Here is an 18563-nt window from a genome sequence, read left to right as displayed (position 1 = left end):
CGGACATGTCCGATGGTCAGTACGACTCATTGGACATGTCCGCTGGCCCGAAATCCCGTGCATGCGTCGAAGTGATTTGACGCATGCGTGGAAGCATTGAACTTCTGGGTTCGCGCACGTCACCGTGTATTCTGTCCACGGGGAATTTGGTCTGATGGTGTGTACACACATCAGACCAAAATCACCCAGCAGACATGTCCGATGAAAACGGTCCGCGGACCGTTTTCATCGGACATGTCTGGTCGTGTGTACGAGGCCTAATTGTCCAATGGTTTGGCCTTTGGAGGGTAGTAGAGAAGCCATTGTGAGCTGTGCAGAATCTCTACTTTGGATTTGAATACGTATGTCTTTATTTTATGTTTTAATTAGGGAAGAAATATTTTATATGGTATTGAGGAAGAGAATGGACATGACGAGGGGGGGGGGGGCGTTGCTGGGTGTAAATAGAAAATAAGATCTTATTACCTCCTCTGCTGCCACTTCCAACAATGTCTCCTCTCTACTTCCTCCCGACTCACCTTTCACCCGGAACTTCCTGTGTGTACCTGACATCACTTCCTGTCTTTCTGGGTGGAGGTGAGATCACCACCTTGTGGAGGTCAGAGGAACTGCAACCCCAAGAAAAGTCTTCTAGCGTCAACCATGAGGCTTTGCAAGCCCTGTGATATCTCCATTCATCCAAGGATAAGGTGACCAGATTTTTTACTAGTAATGGCAGCAATCAGCAACTCTTTTCCCTATCGCCGCCGCCTCACAGCCTGTCAAGTCTTACTCTCCGGGCCCCAGGTACTACTGGGTGGGGAGCGGAGGAAGATCACGGGCAAGGAGATAAGCAGGCAGGAGGCTGGCCGGGACTTGAGCCAAGGTAGAAGAACATGTAAGCGGATCTGGATGGGCACCCGAAACTGAAGAAATAGTCCCTCTGCTCCGACCAGATCATCAGAAAGGGGCGCAGACAATGGAAAGAAATAGACCCCCTGAGCTAGTAGGAGCGGGGGTGTGTAATTCAGATTTCTTTTTTATTCTGCACTGACTGTTTTTGAAATTGCCCCAGCCCCTGTTCAAATCCAATCCGGGGACAGACTTGGTCGGGGGACAGTGTCCTCAATCTGGGGACTGTCCCTGGAAACCGGGGATGTCTGGTCACCCTATCCAAGGAAGACTCAGACGGTGGTGGAATGGGTGACTTTGGTAATTCCCTCACTGTCCTTATCAGATATACCCAGCAGCAAGCTGTCCATCTCTAGTGCAGCGGAGAAGTCAGGCAGATCAAGTCAAGGAGCCATACCCCAGTAGATGGAATGGGGAATCAACCCTCCTTTTTTAACATGCCTCAAATCTAGTACATGGATGCAATGAACCCCAGCAGAAAGGAAGGGGTAGAAATGGTTCCTTAACCCCAGGATGTGATGGTGAAGGATTAGCCTGGCGTTGGAATAGGAGGTCCTTTAAAGGGGGGGGGGGGGATATAAAAGAGAACATGAACCACGGCATGGCAGCATAAGTAAGTTGTGTTTGCAGCGCACGAAAACAGAACCCATACGTCTAGGTCAGGTCAGTGATGGTGAACCTTGGCACCCCAGGTTTTTTTCGAACTACATTTCTCATGATACTCATGCACTCTGCAATGTACGTGAGCATCATGAGAAATGTAGTTACAAAACATCTGGGGTGCCAAGGTCCGCCATCACTGGTCTAGGTGGAACTTTAAGGGCCTGCTAGGAGCAATTCCAACTATGGCTGCCCCTACTGACCTGACATCCGATTCTGGAGACAGTGAGGAGGGGGGACATCTCCGGAGTGATGCAACACCAGTATCTGAGATGGCATGGCTTCAGATATGGTGCAGCGGGAGAGACAGCAGCAACAGGGGTGCAAGGCCACAGAAGAGTCGAGATCAGCATTGGGTTTGGTTCTACGGTGACCCCCAACCCCCAATTGTCTACCAGAGATGAGCAGAAAAGTCGGATTCAACATTCTCCATTTCAGACACGATCTAAACTTTAAAGCGGGAGTTCACCCGAAAAACAATTTTTAACATTAGATTGATGCTCATTTTGTGAAGGGGAATTGGGTGTTTTTCTTAAATCGAAGCAGTACTTACCGTTTTAGAGATAGATCTTTTCCGCCGCTTCCGGGGAAGGTCTTCGGGACTGGGCGTTCCTATTTGATTGACAGGCTTCCGACGGTCGCATACAGCGCGTCACGAGTAGCCGAAAGAAGCCGAACGTTGGTGCGGCTCTATACGGCACCTGCGCACCGACGTTCGGCTACTTTCGGAAAATCGTGACGCGATGTATGCGACCGTCGGAAGCCTGTCAATCAAATAGGAACGCCCAGTCCCGCAGCCCATACCCGGAAGCGGCGGAGAAGATCGCTCTCTAAAACGGTAAGTACTGCTTCGATTTTTTAAAAAAAACACCCGATTCCCCTAGACAAAATGAGCCTCAATCTAATGTTAAAAATTAAGTTTTTGGGTGAACCTCCACTTTAAGGACACTCACAATGAATTCCTCCTGCTGAACTTCCCACAATCCATTGCTTGAGCCATCATTGGCCAAAGTCATGCACCTGTAGTCTGGCCAGGTGCAAGACTTGGGCCACTCTTGATTCACAGCAAAGTTTATAAAAGGTTGTCATCCTAGCAGATATCTTTCAACAAGTTGGTGGATTTAGTGGGAATTAAGGACAGCCAATATTTAAGACCCCTTTCACACTAGAGCGTATTGCAGGCGATATAGCGTTAAAAATAGCGCCTGCAATACGCCCTTAAAAATCTGTCCCCATTCACTCCAGTGTGAAAGCCCGAGGGGCTTTCACACTGGAGCGGTGCACTAACAGGACGGTAAAAAAAGTCCTGCTAGCCGACATCTTTGGAACGAGAAAGAGCGGTGTGAATATCAGCCTCTACAGTAAGGATGAGCTCCAGCGTGTTCGCACAGTACACGCGCAGAGCCCGCCAGGAAGTGTGCACGGCGCTGTGCTAATCACAGCCAGGGAGACATTTCCCGATCTCTGCAGCCAAGCATCGGGACAATGTCTCCCTGGCTGTGATTAGCACAGCGCCGTGCACACTTCCTGGCGGGCTCTGCGCGTGTACTATGCGAACACGCCAGAGCTCATCCTTACTGTAGAGGCTGATATTAACACACGTTACCCGATGACAACAGTATTCCTTCAGCAGAGGGATATATCCGAAACAGGGAGTCTTTCATCTGACCAGGATTTCTGATACAGGACTCTGGAGGAACCCTGAGCTATCCCTCACAGACCGGAACACTCTCCTTACCTCCTCCTAACTCTCCCTCACAAGCGGGGTCTCTGGGCCAGATTCACAAAGGTTAGCGGATCTTTAGATCCGTGTAACCTATGTGTTTTAAGATCCGCCCAGTTTGTGAGGAAAGTGTCAAATTCACAACACACTTACCTTGCGGCGGCGGATCCTAACTCCCCCGGCGGCTGGGGGAGTGTACTATTTAAATCAGGCGCGCTCCCGCGCCGATTTAAATACGCATGCGCCGTCCGGGGAATTTCCCGGCGTGCATTGCTCCCACTGACGACAATAGGACGTCAGTGGTTGCGACGTGAGCGGGACTTGCGACGCGCGTGTTCGTGAATCGGCGTACGCAAACGACGTAGGAAATTTCAAATTCGACGCGGGAACGACGGCCATACTTAACAATACTTACCCCTGCTTTTAGCAGGGGTAAGTATACGACGGGTACCGCACTACGGAAACGACGTAAGAACACAGCGTCGGGTCCGCGTACGTTCGTGAATTTCGCGTATCTCGCTGATTTACATATTATTCAGTGTAAATCAGAGGGAACGCCCCCGGCGCCATTTTTAAATCCAAAAAAAGATCCGACGGTGTAACACAGTGTAACACTGTCAGATCTTAGCCCTATCTATGCGTATCTGATTCTATGAATCAGGCGCATAGATAGGACCAGTGTAAGTCAGAGATACGATGGTGTATCTGTAGATAATACACCGTCGTATCTCTTTGTGAATCTGGCCCTCTGTCCCCACACACACGTCGTGTTCCGCTCTCAACGTGACTGAGCTTTCCTATATAAGATATCCACCCAAACATGGCCGACCAAATCTCCCGAGATTTTGCTGTCCTATCAGGACACCAGGCTTCTCCAAAATGGTGCTGGAGACAATTAAAGAGGCCAAACAGCTCTGAACATATGTACACAAAACATATCAAATGGTCACGTAGCTGCGCCCATTCGTACAGCGGCGCAGCGTATGGTATTTACGCTGCGCCGCCGTAAGTTTGAGAGGCAAGTGCTGTATTCACAAAGCACTTGCCTCCTAACTTACGGCGGCGTAGCGTAAATGGGGCCAGTGTAAGCCTGCGTAATTCAAATATGGAAGGGGGGGCGTGTTTTATGTAAATGTGTGATGACCTGACCTGATTGACGTGTTTTCCGAATGGCGCATGCGCCGTCCGTGTACATATCCCAGTGTGCATTGCTCCCAAGTACGCCACAACGACGTATTGGTTTCGACGTGAATGTAAATTACGTACAGCCCTATTCGCGAACGACTTACGCAAACGACGTAAAAAATTCAAATTTCGAAGCGGGAACGACGTCCATACTTAACATTGCGTGCGCCTCCTAATAGCAGGAACAACCTTATGCTGAAAAAGCCTAACGTAAACGACGTAAATAAATTGCGCCGGCCGTACGTACGTTTGTGAATCGGCGTATCTAGGTAATTTGCATATTCTCCGCCGAAAACAACGGAAGCGCCCCTAGCGGCCAACGTAATATTGCACACAATTATACGGCGCCGCATTCAAGTTACGTCGGCGGAGGAAGCCTATTTTTTGAGCGTATCTGCCTTTGAGAATCGGCGTAACGATACGCCGGCGCAGATTTGAAATTACGGCAGCGTATCTGGAGATACGCCGCCGTAATAGCTACCTGAATCTAGCCCAGTATATATACTTTCTAACCCACTTCCTCTTGCAGCCAGCTAGGCTGCTCTCCACTACAGCTGCCTACAAGCAGATCCTATCAGCACTCTATATGAAGGAACCACAAGTCCCAGCAGATCCTATCAGCACTCTATATGAAGGAACCACAAGTCCCAGCAGATCCTATCAGCACTCTATATCAGAAGGAACCACAAGTCCCAGCAGATCCTATCAGCACTCTATGTATATGAGGGAACCACAGGTCTCAGCAGACCTTGGCAACTTATAATAGAAAGGAACCACAAGTCCCAGCAGATCTTAGAAGGACAAGAAAGGAAGGAACCACAAATCCAAGCAGATCTTAGCAGCTCATAATAGGAAAGAACCACAAGTCCCAGCAGATCTATGGGGAGACTACAAGTCTCAGAAGACCTTGGCAAAACACAAAATGAACTACAAGTTTCAGCAGGCCTTAGTAGTACATGATAAGAAGGAACCAAAAGTCCGTAGTTTTCCCCGTCGAGTATGCAAATTAGCTAGATACGCAAATTCCCGAACGTACGCGCAGCCGACGCAGTAAAGTTACGACGTTTACGTTAGGCTTGTCCCGGCGTAAAGTTGCCCCTGCTATATGAGGCGCAATCAATGTTAAGTATGGCCGTCGTTCCCGCGTCGAAATTTAAAAATTTACGTTGTTTGCGTAAGTCGTCCGTGAATGGGGCTGGACGCCATTTACGTTCACGTCGAAACCAATGACGTCCTTGCGATGTCATTTGGAGCAATGCACCCTGGGATATTTTACGGACGGCGCATGCGCAGTACGTTCGGCGCGGGAACGCGCTTAATTTAAATACTACACGCCCCCTACCCGCCTAATTTGAATTAGGTGGGCTTGCGCCGGGTGATTTACGTTACGCCGCCGCAACTTTACACGCAAGTGCTTTGTGAATAAAGCACTTTCCTGTAAAACTTGCGGCGGCGTAACGTAAATGAGATACGTTACGCCCGCACAGTTTTGCGCGATTCTACGAGAATCTGGGCCAATATGAACTACAAGTCTCAGCGGACCTTAGCAGCACACAATAAGAAGGAACCACAAATCCCAGCAGATCCTATCAGCACGCTATATGAAGGAACCACAGGTCCCAGCAGACCTTGGCAACTCATAATAGGAAGGAACCACAAGTCCCAGCAGATCTACGGGGAGACTACAAGTCTCAGAAGACCTTAGCAAAAACACAATACGAACTACAAGTCTCAGCAGGCCTTAGTAGTACACGATAGTAAGGAACTACAAATCCAAGCAGATCTTAGCAGCACATGATAAGAAGGAGCCTCAAGTCCCAGCAGATCTTAGCAGCACATGATCGGAAGGAACCACAAGTCCCAGCAGACCTTAGCAGCACACAATAAGAAGGAACCACAAGTCCCAGCAGATCCTATCAGCACTCTATATCAGAAGGAACTACAAGTCCCAGCAGATCTTAGCAGCACATGATAGGAAGGAACCACAAGTCCCAGCAGATCTTAGCAGGACATGATAGGACGGAGCCTCAAGTCCCAGCCGATCTTAGCAGCACACTATAGGAAGGAACCACAAGTCCCAGCAGATCTTAGCAGCACACGATAGGAAGGAACCACAAGTCCCAGCAGATCTTAGCAGGACACAATAAGAAGGAACCACAAGTCCCAGCAGATCCTATCAGCACTCTATATCAGAAGGAACTACAAGTCCCAGCAGATCTTAGCAGCACATGATAGGAAGGAACCACAAGTCCCAGCAGATCTTAGCAGGACATGATAGGACGGAGCCTCAAGTCCCAGCCGATCTTAGCAGCACACTATAGGAAGGAACCACAAGTCCCAGCAGATCTTAGCAGCACACGATAGGAAGGAACCACAAGTCCCAGCAGATCTTAGCAGGACACAATAGGAACCACAAATCCAAACAGACCTCAGTAGCACTCTATATAAAGGAACCACCAGCGGACCTTAGAAGCACACGATAGGAAGGAACCACAAGTCCAATAAGATCTTACCAGTACATGATAGAAAGGATCCAAAGGTCCCAGCAGATGTTAGGGGTTAATGCACGCTCCAACCTCCACGTAGCTATCCCTTTAAATCTCTTCAATCAGTCAGAGCAAGAGGACCGCCTTCTTTGACCCTCCCATAGGCCTTAAAAGAGTCCTGAAAGGTTTAGGCATGAGAGGGGAGGGAAGGGGGCATGTACAGGATGTTGCTGAGCAACTAGCCACACCCCCTGAGAGGTGCATGGTCTCTCAGAATCCTGTGGCTTTTGTCTTCGAGGGCCTGCAGTGGTGGGAAAAGAAAGCCTGAGGGGCTCTCTCAGTCCCTGAGTTTTCGGGAAATCTCTCTGGAGATCCTCTGAAGGACGGAGACATGGCGGAGGCGGGGAACCAGTGAAGGAGAACGCTAAGGACTTCACTCATTGTACAGCCAGGAAGGTCCTTTCATTTGTGGCTTTTGTCTTCAGGAGCTCTCTCAGTTCCTGAGTTTCGGAAATCTCTCTGGAGATCATCTGAGGCACAGAGGCGGGAGGCCAGTGAAGGAGGACTCTGAGGGCTCCACTCGTTTTAAGGCCAGGAAGATCTCTTTAGTCTTCAGGGCCCGCAGTGGTGGGAACACGAAGCCTGAAGAGCTCTCTCAGTCCCTGAGTTTCGAGAATCGCTTCAGAGATCTTCTAAGTGACAGAGACATGGCAGAGACGGGAGGCCAATGATGGAAAACTCTGTGGACTTCACTCATTGTAGACCCAGGAAGGTCCTTTCATTTGTGGCTTTTGTCTTCAGGAGCTCTCTCGGTTAGTCTTCAGGGCCCGCAGTGGTGGGAACACGAAGCCTGAGGAGCTCTCTCAGTTCCTGAGTTTCGAGAATCGCTTCAGAGATCTTCTAAGTGGCAGAGACATGGCAGAGACGGGAGGCCAATGATGGAAAACTCTGTGGACTTCACTCATTGTTGACCTGGGAAGGTCCTTTAATTTGTGGCTTTTGTCTTCAGGGCCTGCAGTGGTGGGAACACGAAGTGTCAGGAGCTCTCTGAGTTTCGGAAATCTCTCTGGAGATCCTCTGAGGCACAGAGGCTGGAGGCCAGTGAAGCAGGACTCTGAGGACTCCACTCGTTTTAAGGCCAGGAAGATCCATTCAGTCTATAGGGACCGCAGTGGTGGGAACGTGAAGCCTGAGGAGCTCTCTCAGTTCTTGAGTTTAGAAATCTCTCTGGAGATCCTCTGAGGCACCAAGGTGGGAGGCCAGTGAAAGAGGACTCTGAGGACTCCACTCGTTGTAACGCCAGGAAGATCCCTTTAGTCTTCAGGGCCTGCAGTGGTGGGAACACGAAGTCCGAGGAGCTCTCTCGGTTCCTGAGTTTCGAGAATCAGTCCAGAGGTCTAAGTGACAGAGACGGGGGGCCAATGATGGAAAACTCTGTGGACTTCACTCATTTTAGACCCGTGAAGGATCTTTAATTAGCGGTTCTTGTCCTGGAGATCAACGGACGGGTTTTCCTCCTGGATCAGGAGCCAGGAGGACACATACCTACTGAGATACAAAGCTCGGGTAAGGCTAAAGCTGGATAGAAAATTGATCGAAAAAACGACAATGTAAACGCTTGTTCGATAGCACATTCAATCCACAATCACTGTATGGGAATTTCTTGAAGGAACATCCACAGTTTTTCATTCACAACATTTTTTTCCCCACCAATTTATGATTGTAACCTTGTTCAGGACTCACCCCGAGGATACGATACGTGGGATAGAAGAGGATCCTTATTTCGGGCCCCTCTTTTCGGAGAACGTTTTTCGCTATCAGAACTATGGCTTGCATGAGTGAGAAGAGCAAGTCCACGTTGGCCATGGTGATGCTTGGAGTCCTGGCCTTGCAGAAAAAAAAGAGGAAGAAAAGAAAGCACAGAGTGTGGTGCAAAAATCTGTCGCTGAACCGCGAAAAATCTTCACAGGCGTCTCCGATGAACAGCTTGAAAGAGAACGACCCCGACGACTTTCGCAACTATCTGCGCATGTCAGGGGAATCCTTCGAGCTGCTGTTGAATCTGGTGGAACCGCTGATCAGGAAGAAAGAGACCTTGATGCGGCAAGCTATTAGCGCAGAGCAGAGGCTGGTGGCGACGCTGCGCTTTTTGGCGACCGGACGAAGTTTAGAAGATCTGAAGTTCTCCACGGGAATATCGGCGCAATCGCTCGGAAGGATCATTCCGGAGACGTGTGCCGCTATTGTGAGGGTCTTGCAAGCGGAATATTTGAAGGTAAGATGATACCGAATTTGTCTACTGGCATTATGATTATAAAGCGCTAACATGGCGTTGCGCTAATGTGCGTTATTTATTTTTCTCGCGTTTTTCTTTTGCACAAGTGTGTCCTGGGACAGCATAGGCCAGTGATGGCAAACCTTGGCACCCCAGATGTTTTGGAACTACATTTCCCATGATGCTCATGCACTCTGCAGTGTAGTTGAGCATCATGGGAAATGTAGTTCCAAAACATCTGGAGTGCCGAGGTTCCCCATCACCGGGAAGGGGGTATAGGGTTCTAAAAATTTTAAAACAGGTAATTTTTCGCCTTCATTGATGTGCGCCGATGAGGCTGCACTAATGGTTGGCACTAATGGGCAGAAATGAAAGGCACTGGTAGGTAGCCACTGTAGGTGGCACTGATTGGCATTGATGGGTGGCACTGTTGGGCAAATGTAGGTGGCACTGGTGGGCACTGATAGGTGGCACAGACGAGGTAGCCGCAGCTCTCTGTGTGAGGAACTGATGTCCCTCTGACAGAAGCCGGTGAGAAAAAAATATTACCGAATATTCTGTCTACATCACGTGATCAGCTGTCATTGGCTGACAGCTGATCATGTGGTAAGGCGTCGGGATTGGCCTCTTACTCCAATCTGTGATCTGCCGAGTCTCATAGACTTGGAGCTCACAGAGCTTGCCACGCGATATCCGCAGCGGACGTGCATGCAGCTCAAGCACGGGAGGACGTCCTATGAAGGCCTCACGGCAATTAAGCCCATGCGCTGTAGCCGTCATTCGGATATAGCGGGAGGTGGCACCTTTACCCCCTTCCTGCCCAGGCCAATTTTCAGCTTTCGGCGCTCTCACACTTTGGCAATTGCGAGGTCATGCAAGAGATTGAGAGTTTTCTGCAGGAAAACGAGTCTCCTGACAAAAGTTGCTGAGTAATAGGCAGTGAAAATGTAGAAAGTTGCAGAGTAATAGACAGTGAAAATGTAGAAAGTTGCAGAGTAATAGACAGTGGAAATTTAGAAAGTTGCAGAGTAATAGACAGTGGGAATTTAGAAAGTTGCAGAGTAATAGACAGTGGGAATTTAGAAAGTTGCTGAGTAATAGACAGTGGAAATTTAGAAAGTTGCCGAGTAATAGATAGTGGGAATTTAGAAAGTTGCTAAGTAATAGGCAGTGGAAATGTAGAAAGTTGCTGAGTAATAGGCAGTGGAAATTTAGAAAGTTGCCGAGTAATGAGCAGTGGAAATTTAGAAAGTTGCCGAGTAATAGACAGTGTAAATTTAAAAGAAGAAACAAATCAGCTTAAGTCAGGACAGGAATCCCTAATTATTATTTTTTTTCACACAAATAGAGCTTTCTTTTGGTGGTATTTAATCACCGCTAGGTTTTTATTTTTTTGCAAAAAAAGACCGAACATTTTTAGAAAATTAAACGTGTTTCTTTTAGCTGGATTCAGAGACGCCGCCGCAACTTTAAGGCGGCGTAGCATATTTACGCTACGCCGCCTTAAGTCAGAGAGGCAAGTACTGTATTCACAAAGTACTTGCCTCCTAACTTACGGCGGCGTAGCGTAAATTGGCCCGGCGTAAGCGCGCCTAATTCAAATTAGGCTGAGGGGGCGTGTTTTATGTTAATGGCAGGTGATTGATGTTTTTTTTTACGAACGGCGCATGCGCCGTCCGTGTACATACCCCAGTGTGCATTGCGGCAAAGTACGCCGCAAGGACGTATTGGTTTCGACGTGGGCGTAAATTACGTCCAGCCCTATTCACGGACGACTTACGCAAACAACGTAAATTTTTCAAATTTCGACGCGGGAACGGCGGCCATACTTAACATTGACTAGTCCAGCTATTTGATGGAATAACTTTACGCCTGAAAACGCCTTACGTAAACGGCGTGTCTTTACTGCGACGGGCGCACGTACGTTTGTGAATAGGCGTATCTAGTTATTTACATATTCTACGCCGAACTCAACGGAAGCGCCACCTAGCGGCCAGCCTAAATATTGCACCCTAAGATACAACGGCGCAGGCTGTCCTATCTTAGCTAGGTTTAAGTGTATCTCAGTTTGAGAATACACTTAAACTTAGGACGGCGCAGATTCCGAGTTAGGTCGGCGTATCTACTGATACACCGGCCTAACTCTCTCTGAATCTGGCTATTTGTTTTTGTTAAAATTTTGCAAATAAATTAATCTTTCTTCAAAAATTTTGGCCAAGATGTATTCTGCTCCATTTCTTTGGTGAAAACCCCCAAATCGGTGTATATTATTTAATCTGTAGGAAAACTATGGGATATATCTGAAAATCGATCAGTCCTGATGTACTGTCGGCCGATCTCATTTCTTGAGATCCGAAAACTACAGGACAGTACAAATTCCCCCCAAAATGACCCCCTTTTTGGAAAGTAGACAGTCCAAGGTATTTGGTAAAAGGTATGGCGAGTTTTTTGAAGTTGTCATTTTTTTTGTCACAATTTGTTCCACTTCTGAACCGCCCCCCACGCATATATACTGCGGCAGGGCGGCCCTCCTGTGCGAAATCACGTACCTGTATGTGATTTTGTGCACGGGGTCTGGGTAAGCGTGTGCGCCACTAGCGACTGGCTCCTGCTGTGCTTTGGACACAGCGGGAGCCAATCAGCGGGTCCCCGGAAGACGTGATGTCCACTGGGACCCGGTGATCGTTCTGAGGTCTGTCAGAGGCGAAATTGGAGATCTTTAGCTAGATTCAGGTACGGCGGCGCATCTTTTAGGCGGCGTAGCGTATCGTATTTACGCTACGCCGCTGTAAGTCAGAGAGGCAAGTGCTGTATTCACAAAGCACTTGCCTCCTAAGTTACGGCGTAGCGTAAATGCGGCCGGCGTAAGCGCGCCTAATTCAAATGAGGATGAGGGGGGCGTGTTTTATGTAAATGGGTGGTGACCCAATGTGATTGACGTTTTTTACGAACGGCGCATGCGCCGTCCGTGTACATATCCCAGTGTGCATTGCTCCAAAGTACGCCGCAAGGACATATTGGTTTCAACATGAACGTAAATGACGTCCAGCCCCATTCACGGATGAATTATGCAAACGATGTAAAATTTTCAAATTTCGACACGGGAACGACGGCCATACTTAACATTGGCTAGGCCAGCTATTTGTTCGACTAACTTTACGCTGGAAAAAGCCATACGTAAACAACGTAAAAAAAATGCGCCGGGCGCACGTACGTTTCTGAATCGGCGTATCTAGTCGTTTGCATATTCTACGCCGAACTCAACGGAAGCGCCACCTAGCGGCCAGCGTAAATATTGCACCCTAACATGGATGTTCATGAGTCTCCCTTGCTTCTCCCCGGTGGCACCAGCCATGCCGGTACTGCGTGTATCAATGGGTGTGCTGAGCCTGAGAAACATGGATTTACCCAGGGGTTCTGAGCCCAATAAACATGGTTGTTCGCGGCACCCGCCATGTCGGTGCTGGGTGTGCCAATAAGCATGAAGAGCGTGGGAAACATGGACGTTTGCTAGTCTCCCCCCTCTTTACCCAGTGGCACCCGCCATGCCAGTGCTGGGTGTGGCAATGCTTGTGCCAGTGTTGGGTGTACTGATGCGCTTGCAGAGCTTGGGAAACATGGACGTTTGCTAGTTTCCTTCCCCGCTACCTGGCGGCACCTGCCATTCTGGTCTTGGGTGGGCAGAGCCTGGGAAACATGGACTTTCGCTAGACACCCTCCTCTCTACCTAGCAGCATATGCCATACTGGTGCTGGTGGGCGTGCGGAGCCTGGCAAACAGGGCATACATTGGTGGAAGAAAATGGGTTAAGGGCGTTTGTTGCTTCCATAAGAAGTGTTGATGTGGCATCATCATTCAATTTTCATTCTGTTTGTCGCTACAACTGGCAAATCTAGCCACCGTAGGTTTGGGTTGGCAGTTGGAAAGAAACATTTTAATTGGTTCATCAACAATAACGGGGTATTTTTTTCTATTTCAGTTCCCCAGCAATTCAGTGGAGTGGAAAGCAACTGCTGAAGAATTTAACGATCTGTGGAACTTTCCAAACTGCGGAGGAGCACTCGGTGGGAGACATATTCGGATCATCCCACCCGCCCATTCCGGATCGTATTACTACAATTACAAAGGGTTCTTCAGCATCATACTCTTGGCTGTCGTCAATGCCAAATACGAGTTTCTCTACCTGGACATTGGCAAAAACGGGAGTAACTCCGATGGCGGCGTCATTGACCGAAATGAGTTTCAGAGACGGCTAAAAACTGGCAATTTACACCTGCCAAACAACCAAGAGACTGTGGAAGAACTCAATTTTGTCTTTGCGGCAGATGATGCCTTTGCGCTTCACGAGCACATACTGAAACCTTTTCCAAAAAGAAATATAACACCAGAGCAAAAAATTTTCAATTACCGTCTGTCCAGAGCTAGAAGCGTTGTGGAAAACGCCTTTGGGGTAATGTCATACAGGTTTCGAGTTTTTCACACGGCCATAAACCTCGGTATGGAGAAAATTGACCTGATTGTTGAATGCTGTTGTATTTTACACAACTTCCTACGGCGCACAACTGTCACCTACATGCCCGCATCGTCCATAGACAGAGAGGACACCATGGATGGGACATTTGAGCCGGGAGAATGGAGAAATGACAGCGAAGGTCTGCTTAACTTAGCGCCTGCGCGCCCTCGGCTGCCAAGTGCCAGTGCACGTCAAAACCGAATGAACTATGCAGAATACTTTGTTGACAGGGGTGCTGTTGCCTGGCAGAACGATATTTAGTGTGACACTTATATACATTTAAATGATTATCTGTATAATATGATATCAATTTATGAAGTTTCAATGATAACAATGTTTGTACACTGATCAGCCATGACCTTATGACCACCCACCATAACCCATTGAGGCATAGAGTCCCCTAGACCTCTGAAGGTATGCTGTGGTGGCATCAAGCCGTCAGTAGCAGATCCTTTAATCCCGTAAGTTACGATGAGGGGCCTCCATAGATCAGTCTTTTTTTTCCAGCATTTCCCGCAGGTAATCAATTGGATTGAGATCTGGAGAATTTGGAGGCTAAGTGAACATCTCAATCTCATCATTGTGTTCCTCAAATCAATCTCGAATCCATCAGACCAGGCTACCTTCTTCCATTGCTCAGAGGTCCAATTCTGATGCTCATGTGCCCGTTGTAGGTGCTTTTGATTGTGGGCATGGGTCAGCATGGGCACCCTGACCGGTTTGCAGCTACACAGCCCAATACACAACAAACTGCGATGCTCTGTGTGTATTGACACCTTTCTATCAGAACTAGCATGAGATTTTCCAGCCAATTGGAGCCCCAGGATCAGACTACATGGGTCAGCCTTACCTCCCAACCCCCATCAATGGGCCTTCCCTCCCCACCTCTTTCAATGAGCCTTCCCTCCCCACATTTATCATGAGCCTTCCCCCCACCTCCTTCAATAAACCTTCCCTCCCCACATCCATCATGAGCCTTCCCTCCCCATCTCCATCAATGAGCCTTCCCCTCACCTCCATCAATGAGCCTTCCCTCCCCACCTCCATCAATGAGCCTTCCCTCCACACCTCCATCACTGAGCCTTCCCACCTCCATCAAAGAGCCTTCCCTTCACACCTCCACCAATGAGCCTTTCCTCCCCACATCCATCATGAGCCTTCTCTCCCCACCTCCATCAATGAACCTTCCCCCCACCTCCTTCAATAAACCTTCCCTCCCTACATCCATCACAAGCCTTCCCTCCCCATCTCCATCAATGAGCCTTCCCTCCACACCTCCATCAATGAGCCTTCCCACCTCCATCAAAGAGCCTTCCCTTCACACCTCCATCAATGAGCCTTTCCTCCCCACATCCATCATGAGCCTTCCCTCCCCACCTCCATCAATGAACCTTCCCCCCACCTCCTTCAATAAACCTTCCCTCCCTACATCCATCACAAGCCTTCCCTCCCCACCTCCATCAATGAGCCTTCCCTCCACACCTCCATCAATGAGTCTTCCCACCTCCATCAAAGAGCCTTCCCTCCACACCTCCATCAATGAGCCTTTCCTCCCCTCATCAATAAACCTCCCCCACCACCTCCATCAATGAGCCCCCAACCTCCATCAATGAGCATTCCCTCCCCATCTCCATCAATGAGCCTTCCCCCACCTCCATACATGAGCCTTCCCCACGTCCATCAATGAGCCTCCCCATCCCCCACCTCCATGAATGAGCCTCCCCCACTTCCATCAATGAGCCTTCCCTCCCACCTCCCCTAATGTGCCTTCCCTCCCCATCTCCATCAGTAAGCATCTCCTCCCACCTCCATTAAAGAACCTCCCTCCCACCTCCATCTATGAGCCCCCCCAACTTCCATCACTGATCCTTCCTTCCCCACCTCCATCAATGAGTCTTCCCTCCTCACCTGCACCAGTAAGAATCTCCTCCCACCTCCATCCTTGAGCCTTCTCCCCAGTTTTCATCAATGATCCTTCCTTCCCCACCTCCATCAATTAGCCTTCCCTCCCCCACCCCCATCAATGTGCCTTGGCCAACCATGACCCTGTCACCAGTTGGTCAGTTCTTCCTTGGACCACATTTGGTTAGTCCTGACCACTGTAGACTGGGAACATCCCAATAGAGCGGCAGATTTGAAGTTGCTCTGATACAGTCGTCTAGACATTACAAATTGGTCCTTGTCACAGTCCCTCAAATCCTTCCCATTTTTTTCTGCTTATAACACATCAACTTCAGAGCCAACATGTTTACTTGCTGCCAATAATATCCCACTCACTTTCAGGCGCCATGAGATAACCAATTGTACCCACTTTACCTGTTAGGGGTCTTGTTATGGTTGATGGGTGTATATTGACCACCACAACCACATCAGATTCCTGTTGCTTTGCAATGCTATTCAAAAATGGCTCTTCTGGGGTCCGGCAAATCCACTTCTTTGCCTAGTATGGCTACCTGTCGGGTAGCTCAAGCTACAATTTGTAATAAAAAGTTCTCATAGCACTTTATGAGTTTTTCCTGTATTTAGTCCATACATGTCAAAAATGCCTTGACAGGGTTTTTGTTGGGAATACCTTAACGACTTTACTCTTTCACCATGACGTCTTCCTTTGAAGCTTCTGCTGAAGATCAGACTACACTACTAAGGGGCATGGCCGTCTTTAGCGCAGGGCAAACGGGGAACTTGCCCTGGGCCCAATCTTTGTGGGGGGCCCTGTGCTACCCGGGGCCAAACGACGGCTTTGCAGAGTACACAGAGGACATGGGAGGCTGTATTCCCGATGTAGCCAGCAGTGAGGGGGCGGGACCGGGAGCTCCACAGACGCACTGACCCCGCCCCATGTAGCCTGTATGCCTGGAACATAGCGCTGTAGTTAGACCAGTGATCAGAGTGGGTGTGTCAGTGGAGCTCCACTGACGTCCACTCCGATCACTGGCTCTAACTACAGCCGCTCTGTTCCGAGTGGAGCTCCCGGTCCCGCCCCCCTCTCTGCTGTCTAGCGCGCAAATACAGCCTCCTGTGTCCTCTATACACTCTGCAAAACTGTCATCTGGGCCCCAATTCACGGTAACTTTATGCAGTATATGTCACAGTCTCTGGTAACTTTATGCAGTACCTGTACCCACCTCCATCTGCACCATGTACCCACCTCCATCTGCACCATGTACCCACCTCCATCTGCACCATCTACCCACCTCCATCTGTACCCACCTCCATCTGCACCCTGTACCCACCTCCATCTCCCTCTGCACCCATCTCCCTCTGTACCCACCTCCATCTTCACCCTGTACCCACCTCCCTCTGCACCCATCTCCCTCTGTACCCACCTCCATCTGCACCATGTATCCACCTCCATCTGTACCCACCTTCATCTCCCTCTGCACCCATCTCCCTCTGCACCCACCTCCGTCTGTACCCTGTACCCACCTTCATCTCCCTCCCTCTCTTCATCCATGGTGTCCTTAGGAGGAATTGTGCCCAATCCGTGGTGTCATTAGGAGGAATTGTGCCCAATCCGTGGTGTTATTAGGAGGAATTGTGCCCCAATCCATGGTGTCATTAGGAGGAATTGTGCCCAATCCGTGGTGTTATTAGGAGGAATTGTGCCCCATCCATGGTGTCATTAGGAGGAATTGTGCCCAATCCATGGTGTCACTAGGAGGAATTGTGCCCCATCCATGGTGTCATTAGGAGGAATTGTGCCCAATCCATGGTGTCACTAGGAGGAATTGTGCCCCATCCATGGTGTCATTAGGAGGAATTGTGCCCCATCCATGGTGTCATTAGGAGGAATTGTGCCCCATCCATGGTGTCATTAGGAGGAATTGTGCCCCATCCATGGTGTCATTAGGAGGAATTGCGCCCCATTCCATGGTGTCATTAGGAGGAATTGTGCCCCATCCATGGTGTCATTAGGAGGAATTGTGCCCCATCCATGGTGTCACTAGGAGGAATTGTGCCCCAATCCATGGTGTCATTAGGAGGAATTGTGCCCCAATCCATGGTGTCATTAGGAGGAATTGTGCCCAATCCATGGTGTCATTAGGAGGAATTGTGCCCAATCCATGGTGTCATTAGGAGGAATTGTGCCCAATCCATGGTGTCATTAGGAGGAATTGTGCCCCAATCCATGGTGTCATTAGGAGGAATTGTGCCCTATCCATGGTGTCATTAGGAGGAATTGTACCCCAATCCATGGTGTCATTAGGAGGAATTGTGCCCTATCCATGGTGTCACTAGGAGGAATTGTGCCCCATCCATGGTGTCATTAGGAGGAATTGTGCCCCATCCATGGTGTCATTAGGAGGAATTGTGCCCAATCCATGGTGTCATTAGGAGGAATTGTGCCCAATCCATGGTGTCATTAGGAGGAATTGTGCCCCAATCCATGGTGTCATTAGGAGGAATTGTGCCCTATCCATGGTGTCACTAGGAGGAATTGCGCCCCATTCCATGGTGTCATTAGGAGGAATTGTGCCCCATTCCATGGTGTCATTAGGAGGAATTGTGCCCAATCCATGGTGTCATTAGGAGGAATTGCGCCCCATTCCATGGTGTCATTAGGAGGAATTGTGCCCAATCCATGGTGTCATTAGGAGGAATTGTGCCCCATCCATGGTGTCATTAGGAGGAATTGTGCCCCATTCCATGGTGTCATTAGGAGGAATTGTGCCCAATCCATGGTGTCATTAGGAGGAATTGTGCCCCAATCCATGGTGTCATTAGGAGGAATTGTGCCCCAATCCATGGTGTCATTAGGAGGATTTGCGCCCCATTCCATGGTGTCATTAGGAGGAATTGTGCCCCATTCCATGGTGTCATTAGGAGGAA

The 18563-nt window shown here is 49.1% G+C and overlaps 2 protein-coding genes across 2 annotated transcripts in view; both read left to right on the top strand.

Moving 5' to 3' along the window:
* LOC120909614 (zinc finger protein OZF-like) overlaps positions 1-18563 on the top strand; it is a 713034-nt gene that overhangs the window by 370548 nt on the left and 323923 nt on the right. The window lies entirely within an intron of this gene.
* On the top strand, positions 7150-14559 carry LOC120909623. The gene is made up of 2 exons (XM_040321378.1): positions 7150-9220; positions 13200-14559. Exons 1-2 carry the CDS (start codon positions 8771-8773, stop codon positions 13992-13994), a joined length of 1245 nt encoding a protein of 414 aa, XP_040177312.1. The 5' UTR covers positions 7150-8770; the 3' UTR covers positions 13995-14559.

Source organism: Rana temporaria, chromosome 8 (genome assembly GCF_905171775.1).
Source record: "Rana temporaria chromosome 8, aRanTem1.1, whole genome shotgun sequence".
NCBI lineage: Eukaryota > Metazoa > Chordata > Amphibia > Anura > Ranidae > Rana > Rana temporaria.
Note: the sequence above shows the minus strand (reverse complement) of the source record. Positions and strands in the feature narration are given on the sequence as shown.